The sequence below is a fragment of the Schistocerca americana genome, chromosome 2 (assembly GCF_021461395.2).
Source record: "Schistocerca americana isolate TAMUIC-IGC-003095 chromosome 2, iqSchAmer2.1, whole genome shotgun sequence".
NCBI classification, from domain to species: Eukaryota; Metazoa; Arthropoda; class Insecta; order Orthoptera; family Acrididae; genus Schistocerca; species Schistocerca americana.
Genome location: NC_060120.1, coordinates 687,674,602 through 687,688,262, shown reverse-complemented (window position 1 = coordinate 687,688,262; position 13,661 = coordinate 687,674,602). Strand labels below are relative to the sequence as shown.

The 13,661-nt window shown below is 38.9% G+C and overlaps 1 protein-coding gene across 2 annotated transcripts in view; it reads left to right on the top strand.

Annotated features, from left to right (window-relative positions):
* Positions 1-4,172, top strand: part of LOC124592734 (ATP-dependent RNA helicase DHX33) — a 140,231-nt gene extending 136,059 nt beyond the window's left edge. Inside the window, exons 12-13 of one of the 2 annotated variants that reach the window (XM_047131865.1) lie at positions 944-1,144; positions 3,593-4,172. In XM_047131865.1, the coding sequence (XP_046987821.1) occupies positions 944-1,144; positions 3,593-3,793 (402 nt within the window). In that variant the 3' untranslated portion in view covers positions 3,794-4,172. The remainder of the gene's footprint in view (positions 1-943; positions 1,145-3,592) is intronic. The other variant, XM_047131866.1, reaches the window with a different exon arrangement.
* Positions 4,173-13,661: the final 9,489 nt, after the last annotated feature.

Sequence of the window (13,661 nt, the reverse complement as noted above, 5' to 3'; positions counted from 1 at the left end):
GCAGGATGCCACATGTGCTGATAGGTCTTGTGTATCAACTGTGGTATCAGGAAACTTCTGTGTTTTATCTTCAAGAACTTTGACTTTTCCTCCTAAGTCATCAGGTTTTGCCCACAAATTGCAATTTTGGCCGAACATTCCTTTTTTGGAGCACTTATTCTTTTTGTTGACCGTCATTGAATCCCTTTAGTTCATGCTTTGCCCTTTCTTGCACTGTTCTTGTTTCTTGCCCATAAATCCTCTTATCAAACCAGTTCATTTCTCATATTCTTACATCAGTGGCTTCTGGGCTTCCTATATTTACTATATTTTAATAACAGTTATGGGCAGATATTGTATTGGTAAAGAGTTGTACATAACACAGTTAGGAAAAAATAAACTTTCTCAGTGTAAACTGTTGATTAAATGAGGAGGTAAAGATCTAACAACCTTAGTGTCGGACATATCATTACAGTGCTACAAGAAATTTATATTAAACATGGACTGATAACTAATTTTATACTATAGTGTTGAAATCTCATTATTTTCTTTCAAATATTAATTCATAATATTTCTGATGCAGTGCGTATAATACCTTAAGACTTGGCACCTTAGTTGACACTCACTTCTTGTACTACAGCCCAAATTGCTTCTTTGTAGTTCACCATATATGAATCATGTTTGTGATTACCCACCTCATCAGTTTTACTGTTATCACATTGGATGGTTTCTCCAAAAAAGATAAAATGGATAAAACTGCTGAAGTTGCTACGTGGTGGTTGAGAACAGTTGAGATGTTGAATTATTGGTACAGTTTCTCCATCAGCAGTGACAGTTTTAGCAGGAGTATTTTTTTCTGTCTTGTTTCATTATATGATAGCTTTAAATTGGACTATTTTTACTCACAGTTCCAGTAATATTATGATGTCAGAAAAGAATCATTACTTTCAATTTCTTTTCTTAGCAATGGTGCCATGAAAATTTTCTCAATGTGCGAAATCTTCAGTATGCAAGTGATGTGTACACACAACTTCTGGAGCTTTGTAAACGATGCAAAGTTCCTCTGTCATCTTGTGGACAAGATATTGACAAGATAAGAAAATGCCTTGTTACGGGATTGTTCATGAATGTAGCTGAACTTCAAAGAGAAAGACAATACATCACTGTAAGTATTTCAGTTTCTAAAATTCTGTAATTCAGTATGTTATACCTTCAGAATAAGCTTAATGTTTAAAAGCTTCACTTCAATGACCTCTATCAGACAAATGTCATTTACAATTACTGACAGTAAATTAGTGGACATGTTGCAAATGGTACTACCAATATTGGAAACACGTGCTAATTACATTTCATTCACATTCTTTTACTCTTTCCTTATAGAACTTATCCCAGCTGTTTAATACATCTAACAGCTTATTTGGTCAAATATAATCCAACGATTATGCGCCTAGTGGTTCTTGGTTCTATAGGTTATACATCTACATTACTTTACTCTCATTTTTAAAGCTCATTCAGTGTGGGTGAAAAGTGACAGTGTATTGTATAAGGGGCATTCAAATAAAACCTGGTCAATAGTGTAAAGTAGCGGTAAGGATTTTACTAACTCAAAAATGTAGTTATACACCATACACATACTCATAAATAGTCGCCAAAACTGTTGGCACATTTATCCCATTGCAACACTAGCCAGTCGATTCTGTACTTCTCAGATCCAGGCCTGGACCCAGTCACACACTTTGTCGTCTGTTGCGAATTGATGTCCGCAAATAGCTTGTTTTAGAGGTACAAACAAATGAAAGTCACATGGTGAAAGGTCAGGACTGTACGGTGGATGTTCCAGCATTTCCCATCGAAACTGCTGCAATGTCGCCTTCACCGCACTGGCCGTGTGTGGGTTGGCATTATCATGCAGGAGGATAACGCCATTGGACAACATGCCTCAGCATTTCGACTTGATGGCTCGTCTAAGATTCTGTAAAGTGGCTTGATAACACTGGGCATTGATGGTGGTTCCCCGTTCCAGGAACTCCACAAGCAGTGAGCCCTTGTGGTCAAAAAAGGAGGACATCATGACCTTACCAGATCTGGTGTGCATGGCCTTGATTTCTTTGGAGGTGGTGAAGTCCCACATTTCCACTGCTTGCTCTGAAGCTCGCTTTCCAGTTGAAAATGGTGACACCATGTTTCATCACCTGTGACAGTATGCGACAGAAAGCCGTATTCCTCCTCATGATAACGTTGCAGATGACTCAAAGACAGCACCATTCGAGTATTGCACTGTTCAGTGGTCAGTTGGTGGGGAACGCACTTCGCACAGATATTTCCAAACTTAAAGTGTTGATACATTATGGTGTGGACGGTTCCCACTCTAATACCCTGATGGATCTCGTCCACAGTGATTATGCCGTTGTCCAAGTCTAAAGCATTCACTTCTGCAACCATTTCCGGTGTGATGACATGATGAGCCTGTCCAGTGACTCGCGCTCTTCAAGGAATCGTTTGTGCCATTCCACAACCCTTGAACGACTCAGACTGTACTCATTGCACATAGCTTTCATCTGTCAATACATTTCATGCCTCCAGCTCCCTCCACTGCCAAAAATCGAATCACTCTTTGTTGTTCCTGCTTACTCGCCTACATGTTTGGTAGTGGACTGTAACTTGTGTGACCACCTTCTCTTCAGCGTGAAACCACACTGGTACTATGCAACATCAAACAGTGCACACACATCAGTCTCTCTACAAATAGATGGCACCACCATATCCGCAGTTACATGGTGCCACCGTACGTGTAAGGCAACGGTAGACGCACTGATCAGGTTTCATTTGAATGAACCTCATACTTCGTGAATTGAAAAATCCCCTGTATATCCCAGACTACAATAACAACTCAGTGACTCTTAAGGTGGTAATAGCACATGTATGTATGTTACCTACTTCATTACTTTTTTTCTAATGTTATGCTATCTGTATGTTCATCAGTCTGTATAGTAGATATTTAATCCCTGTGCATGAACATGAAAAAGTACTTTTAATTCTATCAATTTCATTGTGTGTTTCTCACTTGCATTAATCCAGGCCATTTACTTGATATGATGAGTGTATAATTTCACTCAGTTGACACTGTACATTACTTTATTTTTTGCTTGCTGCTGAAAAATATGAAATATTTTGTGGAAATGAAATAACAGGTTAAGGAATTGTTAAGAAAAAAGTCAAAATGCATAAACCCTCTGTTGTAAAAAAATGTGGGAGCTAGTGCACTAATAAGGCGGAAAAAAATAAAAATTTACAAAGATTATCTTCAAAATTATTCCAAGCAAGGTACTCTCAATTTTTTAAATTTATTTATCTCACCAGTTCCCAGTTATAGGCACAGATTTCTGATTTTACATTTCATTCTTGGTGACATGTGATATTGTGATCAGATTTTTTATAACTGTAAACTATGAAGATTACGAAGGGAGAAACAGCATTAGCACTTCGTCTGTGTGTGTGTGTGTGTGTGTGTGTGTGTGTGTGTGTGTGTGTTCATTTGTTTCAGTTCTGAATTTTTATTAGTTTTCGTACACATTTTGGAGAAATATATTTTTAGTAATTGATTCTTTTATAGGTGGACACAAGGCAAGCTGTCACAATACACCCATCATCAGTATTGTTCGGATCGTATCCTCCATTTGTGTTGTTCACTGAAGTAGTGCAAACAGGACGCTGCTATCTGAGACAGATTTCAACAATAGAACCAGAGTGGTTATTAGAGATTGTTCCTAATTATATTCGTAACCATAAACTTTCATTTTCATCTGTTTCATAGCAGTTGTAGCAGAATGTGTATGTGAAAGACACGAATGTACAAATGATGTAGGAAAGTCTTTGTGTGCATTCAGCAAGTAACAATTGCCAGTTTAAGAGGCTGGATGATCTCATTTTTCTCATAGCAACTTTTCTGTGAACATGAGATTGTTTGTGAAATTCTTGTAATGGAAAACAGGTAGATGACATGCTATAATGCATAATGTGTGGTTTTGTATCCACATTTTTTATGGAGGGCTTACTAACTGACAAAACTGGTTTCATAATTGTCACCAAAAATCACCATAAAGTACAGTTATATTCTTTCTATTTTATACTGAATTTATATAAGTTTCTGAAATATATTTATTTTATTGAACAATTATATTTTTTTAATGTAACTTCTTCTCTATCTCTATTTTTAAAAATAAATTGTACAAACAACTACTTGAATAAAAATGTGTTGTCTTTATTATAGAACCATGCTTATGACAATATGCACCATTTCTCTGTGTGTAGGCAATACAAACACAACGAAGATAGCCACTTATGATATAGTAGAGATTTTAAGTAGTAAATGGACATGAGGGCAAGAACTAGGACATAGTATCTCAGCTTGCCTTTTCCCTTTAACAGACACAACTACATCGTCCCACAGTGGCCCAGTCATGATAAATGATATTGAGTGGAGAAGGTAAGATAAGCAAAGGAGGACAGACACAAATGGAATGACAATAAATGAAAATAATAATAATTATAATACAACACCAAAAAGTGTGCCCTGGTACTCACATGTTGCACACAGTGATAGAGGAACAGAGCTAGTGAAGAGACCAAAGTGAAGTGATGTACAAAGGAGTAACTCAGAGAAACATAAAAATCATGCGCTTATACAATGAAGAGCCAAAGAAACTGGTACACCTGCCTAACGTCGTGTAGCATCTAGACATATCTGGAGTCCCTTATCCCTCTCAACTGCACACACCTCACACCATTACAGAGCCTCCACCAGCTTGAAGAGCCCCTGGTGATGTGCAGGGTCCATGGATTCATGAGCCTGTCTTCATACCCGTACATGTCCATCCGCTCGATACAATTTGAAACGAGACTCCTCCGACTAGGCAACAAGTTTCTAGTCACCAACAGTTCAATGTCAGTGATGAAGGGTGCTAGTGAGGCGTAAAGCTTTGTGTTGTGCAGTCATCAAGGGTATATGAGTGGGTCTTCAGCTCCGAAAGCCCATATCAATGATGTTTCGTTGAATGGTGATGGCCCATCATTGAAATCTACAATAATTTGCGGGAGGGTTGCACTTCTGTCTCGTTCAACGATTCTCTTCAGTCGTCATTGGTCCCGTTCTTGCAAGATCTTTTTTCCGGCCACAACAATGTCAGAGGTTTGATGTTTTACCAAATTCCTGATATTCACAGTACACTTGTGAGATGGTCATACAGAAAAATCCCCACTTTATCACTACCTCGGAGATGCCGTTTCCCATTGCTCATGTGCCCACTATAACACCACATTCAGACTCACTTAAATCTTGATAATCTGCCATTGTAGCAGCAGTTACCGATCTAACAACGGTGCCAGATACTTGTTATCTTATATAGGTGTTGCTGACAGCAGTGCCATATTCTGCCTGTTTCATATCTCTGTATTTGAATACGCATTCCTATACCAGTTTCTTTGGCAGTTCAGTGTAGGTATTGTATCTCAATCTTGTAATGATTTAGTTAATGTCCACATCAAAGTAGTCCACTTCTCTAACTACTCTCTGTTTACTATTTTTCTTCTATGATTGGAATTTTTTCTTTGCGGGGGGCTAAAAGTGCTCTTGTCAAATTTCTGTCAATCTTGATCATGTTTGCAAACCATTTCATTGTGCTTCTGAGTTTGGGACATTGTCGTAAGACAGTGAGGAAAGTAGTTGGGTGGGGAAGTGTTCTTCTAAATGTAATTCAAAAGTGTTGAATGACCTAGTGCAGTGTTGTGATGCTACTTCCTAATCTGATTTTGACATACCAGATCTCTTCCTGAATATGAATTCTTGCAGGCACATTAAAATCTTTAGTACTGTTCTTTGCACCATATGGGAACGGAAACGAATTGGTGATTACTAGTGCCTTTCCAATCACAGAACACAAAATATCAGTACTTGGTTAAAGTAGCATGTGCGTACTTCATTTGGTCAATGAAACACTTTCCTGCTGTTAAAAGTGCATTTTGCTTTCCATTTTGTAATCATATATATTTTTTTTTTTCTCAAAATTTGCATTTGCAAGCCTTTTCTGACTCACAGAAACTTGCTTCTTTTTCTGTTCATCCACCAACATTAGAGACACGAATTATGCAGTGAACAGGTCAAACGAAATTTCTCTGTTGTTGTATGATATGACACAACATTTATACTCACTTTATTGGTTACTTCTCAGGCCATTAATGTTGCTCACTGTACACAAACTATCCACATGACAATGATCTGTTCCTGTCAAAGACTGTCCATGTCATGTGAATTCATTAACTAATGTTCCACCTTTTCAAACACTTGAATGAATCACAACACTCGATATAGATTACACATCCAGCAGTGTATGATTGTTTAAGCTAGTGACATATATCTTTCTGGAAATTTTTTATCTTGGTTACAGTCAAATTTCACACACACAGTGTTTTAATTCCATCATAATATTCATTGAAATTATATGTGTACTCATTTGGATACCTACAGCTAAACCAAGTGAGGTGAAGCAGTGGTTAGCACACTGGACTTGCATTCGGGAGGACAATGGTTCAGTCCCGCGTCCGGCCATCCTGGTTTAGGTTTTCCGTGATTTCCATAAATCGCTCCAGGCAAATGCCGGGATGGCTCCTTTGAAAGGCCACGGCCGACTTCCTTCCCCGTCCTTCCCTAATCCAATGAGACTGATGACCTCGCTGTTTGGTCTCTTCCCCCACACTACCCAACCCAACCCAACCTACAGCTAGCAAAAAAGAGGGTTGCGATTTTCTAAAAATTAATGTTTATCTTTCACTGTATGCTAACATCAGCCAAAGTACACGTGAATGTAAAATTCTAGAGTAGTAATCTTAGAAGTTCCAACTGCACCACGAAAAGTGAAAGCAACTGGAAGAGAAGAACAATGCACATGGTAGAAAAAGGACCTGAAGCTTAGAGAGGGGAATATCTGAAGCTGAATTCCACAGAACGAGAGAATCCAGTTACATCTGGAAAACCACATTTAGAGCTACAGAGTAAGCCAGTGGATAACTAGAAATTTACTGTATGCATATTACTTTGTTGTGTTGCAGTGTATGTATTTCATCAATCTATCCAAATTAATCAACCACAATAATGAGAAAGAAATAACTTCTCACCATCTAATGGAGGCACTAAGTAATGGAGAGACGCAAACAAATGATCTGAAATGAGGATTTGCATGAAAGCACACAGCTATACTGCCTTGCACTCTGGTGCCTTGCATGTATACTGGTGTGAGGGGCTAATTATTCTCAGTCTTCAAAGTTTTCTTTTCATTCATAGTGGCCAGACCAAGTAAGATGCATCAAAGCAGCATGGCAGGACTGCAGAAGCTGCCTCACTTACTTTGATATGTGTTTAAGATCATCAGTTCTTTCTCAGCAGACTTCTGCCACATGGTCTTCCACATCTGTTACTTAAAACAACTGGCATTCAGCTGTAACGATAGAATAACTTCATGTGGTTATATTTTTATGTAAATGTTTCTTATGCACAGAGACAGTAAAATATCAGGAAACATTGTTCCATTTCAACAAACCAGAACCAGTGGTAATAGCCGTCTTATAAACAAATTGATTGCTATCAGTACTGTTTTGATTTCTTAAAGGACTGCAGAAGCTGCCTCACATTGTTTGATATGTGTTCAAGAAGATCATCAGTTCCGTCTCAGCAGACTTCTGCCACATGGTCTTCCACATCTGTTACTTAAAACAACTGGCATTCATCTGTAACGATAGAATAACTTCATGTGGTTATATTTTTACGTAAATGTTTCTTATGCATAGAGAAAGTAAAATATCAGAAACCATTGTTCCACTTCAAGAAACCAGAACCAGTAGTAATAGCAGTCTAATAAATAAATTGATTGCTGTCAGTACTGTTTTGCTTTCTTGAAAGGGAACAATCTTCTAAATGAACCACAGACATTGCTGAGGTGGAGCTACGTACAGATAGCCATACTGTATGTACTACCATGACAGCAAGGGGTGTGGAGTTATTGGCGCAACTGTCTAGGGGATTGACTGATCTGCCCATGTAACATCAACCAATATGGCTTTGCTGTGCTGGTACTGCAAGTGAATGAAGTCAAGGAGAAAATACAGCTGTCACTTTTCCCTAGGACGTGGTTACATGATCATGGCATCCTCTTGATTAAAAGATTACTGAGGTAAAATAACCCACTATTTAGATCTCTGGGAGGGACTACTCAGGAAGGATGTCATCATCAGAAAAAAAAACTGACAATCTACAGGTTGGAGTGTGGAATGTTAGCTCCCCTAATCAGGCAGGTAGGTTAGTGTGAAGGTACAGATATTTTGGAGTTTTAGTCTGGGAAGATCCCCATGAATATCTTATTTTATTTAATATTTCTGTACTCTCTCTTTATTTGCTATACCCAAAGTCTTTGGCTATTTACTGAAGTAGACTTGAGTAACGTAACTATGTCTACATTTCGAAGAATAAGGTGGACAACAGTTCTGCGGGGCCAGAAGACATAATTTTATCCTGGTGAACCTTCACATTAGAAAATTTAAGGGAAAGAGGATTAGTGAAGTTCACTGGGAGGATGAATAGGACTCGGTCAGGTGAGTGCAGGTCTTTAAATATGAAATCAAATAGAAGTAACGCAGTAGTGTGTCTAATAACATATAAGAAAAGAGGAACACGGGAAAGCTACTATCGGTTGCATAGTGAATGCATTATTTTAGCCAAACAGACACAAAGCCAACACCTACCACAGTAGTGCAAGACTAAATGGCAACTAGCTCCACAGATGAAGAGACTGAAAAATGTATAATGAGATAAAAGAAATTACCCATAGAGTCAAAAGGGAGAGGAAAATTCAATTGTGGGTGCCTGGAATTTGTTAGTAGAAAGAGGAAGAGAAGGAAAATAAGTAGGAGAATGTGGAATGGGGAAAAGGAACAAAAGAGAAAGCCCCATTCAAGAATTTCACACAGAACATAATTTAAATTTGGTTTAAGAATCATGTGAAAGAGACCTAGATACACTTGAGGTTCCAAGCTTGTTATGTGAAGTAAGGCAGAGTGTTCAGAATCCTATTTTAAACAGTAGGACATTTTGAGGGGAGATGTGGACACTGACCATAATTTATTGGTTATGAAGTGTAATTTAAAAATGAAGAACTTTCAAAAAGGTAGTAAATGAAAGAGATGGGACTGGATAAATTGAAAGTACCAGTGAGTGTTGAGAGCTGCAAATGGAACATTAGGCAACAATTGACTGAAACAGGGGAAATGACTACAGTATAAGGTGAACGGGTGCTTTGAGAGATGAAACAATGAAGACAGCAGAGGATAAAATAGGTAAAAAGACAAGGTCTAGTAGAAATCCAAGGATATCACTTGTGATAGTGTATTTACTTGATGAAAGGAGAACATATGAAAACTAAACAGATGAAAGGGAACACAAATGTCTAAGAGCTGTGTGCAACAGAAAATGCAGAATGGCTAGAGGATAAATGTAAGTCTATAGAAGCTTGTATAACTAGGGGAAGGATAGATACCACCTCATTAAAAATTAAAGAGGCCTTTGGAGAAAAGTGAAACAGCTGTATTAATATCAAGAGCTCAGATGGGAAACTAATACCACACAAAGAAGAAAAAATGAAAATTGAAAGGAATATAAAGAGGGAGTACACAAGGGAAAAAAACTTAAAGGCAATGTTGTAGAAAGAGAAGAGGATGTAGATGAAGATGAAATGAGAGATACCATGCTGTGAGAATAATTTGACAGAGCACCGAAGACCTAAGCTGAAACAAAGACTTGGTGTGGATTACATTCCCTGAGAACTGCTGATATTCTTGGGAGAGCCGGCCATGACAAAACTATTCCACCTGGAGTGCAAGATGTATGAGAAAGGGGAATGAGAAAGAAGAATGTAACAATTCTGATTCCAAAAAAATCAGGTGCTGACAGGTGTGAATATTACTGATCTATTACTTTAATAAGTCATTGTTCCAAAATAATGACATGACTTATTTACAGAAGAATGAAAAAACTGATAGAAGCCATCCTTGGGACAAATCTGTTTGGGTTCCAGAGAAATATTGGAACGCACGAGGCAATACTCCTCCTACAAATTATCTTAGAAAGTACCCCTACGAATTGTAGCTTTTGTAGACAGAGAGAGCATTTGACAAAATTGGATGGAATACACTCTTTGGAAATTTTGAGGTAGTAGGTGTGAAATAGGGGGAGTGAGAGGTTATATACAACTTGTTCAGAAACCAGATGGCAGTTACCAGAGTGAGTCAAAGGGTGTGAAAAGGAAGGAGTGCTTGAGAAGGAAGTGAGACAGGTTTGTAGCCTGTGCATTGAGCAAGCAGGAAAGAAAGCCACAGAAATATTTGGAGAAGGAATTAAAAGTTTAGAGAGAAGAAATAAGAACTTTGAAATGTGCCGATGCCGTAATTTGATCTGAGACAGCAAATGACTTGGAAGAGCTGTTGAACAGAATGAATAGTGGCTTGAAAAGAGGATATAAGATGAACACTAACAACAGCAAAACAAGGGTAATGGAATAGAGTCTAATTAAATCAGGTGATGCTGAGAGACTGAAAGTAGTAGATGAGTTATGCTATTTGGGCAGTAAAATAATTGATGGCTGAAGAAGGCAGGATATAAACTGTAAACTTATAATGGCAAGAAAAGCATTTCTGGGGAAGAGAAATTTATAAGAGAATACAAGCTTTTGAAATATAGTGCTACAGAAAAATTCTGAAGATTAGATGGGTAGACTTGGCAACAAAGGAATTGAGACGTGACTTGACTAAAAGAATGGATCAGTTAGTAGGACACATTCTGAGACAACAGGAAATCATCAATTTAGTATTGGAGGAAAGTATGGAGTGTAAAAATTGCAGAGGGAGACCAAGAGATGGATGGGAAGCAGCACAAGGTATATTCAGAGTGTATGCTTGCAGGCCCCATTCTGTGTGTTGAAGAGGCTTTTCCTACAGCCACTGAGGGAACAGGGGGTAACCAACTACAGGTTGTGGGACACGTTGGCACAAACAATGCATGTTGTGTGAGTCTGAAGCATACTTGGATCATTCCAGTGACTAGCAGACAGGGTTGAGAAACCAACTTTACTCATGGAGTGTCAATGAAGCTCACAATGTGCATCATTATCCCGAGAACAGATCATAGCACACTGGTTTTTAGTTGAGTGGCAGGCTTGAATCAGACACTCTGTGACAAGGTAGACTGCGACTTCCTAGACTCGTCCTATAGAGTTGAGAGTCGTAGGGTCCCCCTAAATAGGTCACGTATCCACTACACATCATAGGCAGCTACTCAAGTAGCAGCCTGTGTGTGGGGTACACGTGTTGTGTCTGTTGCAGCACACAAGAAACTTAAATTCACCAAGATTAAGTTGGGGAAGATTCAGTATAAAGGGTGGGCAAAAAATTACAATAGGTTCCTTCCATCGACCACCAAATTGTCCTCTTGATGTAACAGAAAACTTTAGAGAAAACCTCAGTTCACTTTTACATGACTTCTTCCTAATACTACTGTATTCATTGGAGGAGACTTCAACCATCCAACAATTAATTGGAATAATTATAGTTTTGTTATGGTGGATGTGACAGCCTGTGAAATGTCATTAAATGCCTTCTCTGAAAACTACCTAGAACAGGTAATTCCACCCATGACGGAAACATATTAGATATAATGGCAACAGACAGACCTGACATCTTTGAAGAAGTCCAAAACAGAACTGGTATCAGTGACCATGAGGAAGTAATAGCACCAATGAATGTCAAAATACAAATGGCAACTAAGTCAAGCAGAAAGGTTCGTATGGTCAGCAAACTAGACAGCGAAACAACAGTGTCATACATCAATGGAACTTGAAACTTTTAGTTCAGGACAGGAGTATGTAGAAGAACTATGGCTCAAGTTTAAGAGCATAGTTGATAATGCACTGGATAGATACGTACCCAGTAGGACATTTCATAATGGGAGATATCTTCCATGGTATACTTCTAAAGAAACAGAGACTGCTGCATAGTAGGTATAAAGCAAAACATAGGTCTATAGATACAGAGATGCTGAGTGAAACACTATCAGCTGTCAAGAGAGCAATGTGTGAAGTCTTCAATGACTAATGTAGCAGAATGTTGTCAAATGATCTTTCTCAAAACCCAAAGAAATTCTGGTCATGTGTAAAGGCTGTTAGTGGCACCAAAATGTCCATCCACTCATGAACAAGACTGGAACTGAAGTTTAGAGTAGCAAAGCACAAGGAGAAATGCTTAACTCATTTCCTCAACATAATTGTCAAAGCACTGAAAAGATGAGTGAAATAAGTATTGGTTCAATGATGTTGAGAAACTTTTAACTACAGGGTGGGGCAAATAAAAGTGGTGTGAAGAACAGAACCCTAGGGTACAATGAAACACAGCAAAGGAAAGGAAATACAGTACTAACCTGACAATAGCAGATGCTGAAAGTGACCACCATTCATCTCTTGGCACTTCTGGGCCCTGGCCAGCAAGCTGCTGAAGGCGATTAAAGCCGAACTTCTGGAATTCTTGCAGTCTCATCCGGAATATTCTACTGCAGTTCTTGAAGAGTATGGGGGTTGTGATACACCTTAAACTTTAGGGCTCCCCACACAAAGTAATCACACACTGACAGATCAGGTGACCTGGATGGCCAGCAAGGGCTGTGGTTAGACTAACCTCTGCTAACAAGTCTGTCAGGCATGAAGAATGTGCAAATGTTCAGTTGTATTGTGCTTCTACATTTCAGTAAGGTTTTTGACAATTAATTGCTTATTGGTGATTTCCATCCTCTAACATTTCTTCATTAGGACTGGAATTACCACACTGGTGACCCCAATGATGGTCACGAACATCATTTTTGATCCTACAAAGAGGATTTGCACTTTTGTGATGGACTGATAATGTGGCTATCTTTTGTTGGACTTATGCACTCACTGGTTTTACAGCTCACCAAATCTGGATGCTGTGTACTGGAAGTGTGATTAGTGTTTTTTTTTTTTACCTGAGTGTGTGCAGCTCTGGACTTGTGTACATTCTATTGAACATTATTCATCTCAAATCTGTCATCCTACACATCCTGTCATTAAACTGCAGCAGAAACGTTTCTGCCATTATGTGACTCAAACAAATGATTTAACCTCATTGAATGCACAATGGCTTGAAAAAAGTGCACTGACTTCAGTGTTTCCACACAGTTATGTCAATTTCAGCACTTCGCACATCACACATCGCCCAACTGGTTGACAATGTATGTTCTGGACTTGATATTACCTCGCAATGTGCAACTACTGGTCTACATACTTCGAACCTGCTGCTCAGCAGCCTGGACTCTGTGCACTATTTTTTTCCTTATACAGATACCGGCAGCTAAGGCTGTACCCCCCATGATGGTCAACCGCACTTCCACGCCCCCCACATTACGCATCCTCAGGCTCCCAAACCATCCACCTTCTGCATGTTCATGCAATGCTGCATGCTGACATCACATCGACCTCTCCACAACAACCTCAGATGATGCATCACTGGAACCCTTGCAATTGCTCAGCCAACGTTTTGCCACTGCCAGTGCTGTACCGCCTTCACTGGTCATTGCA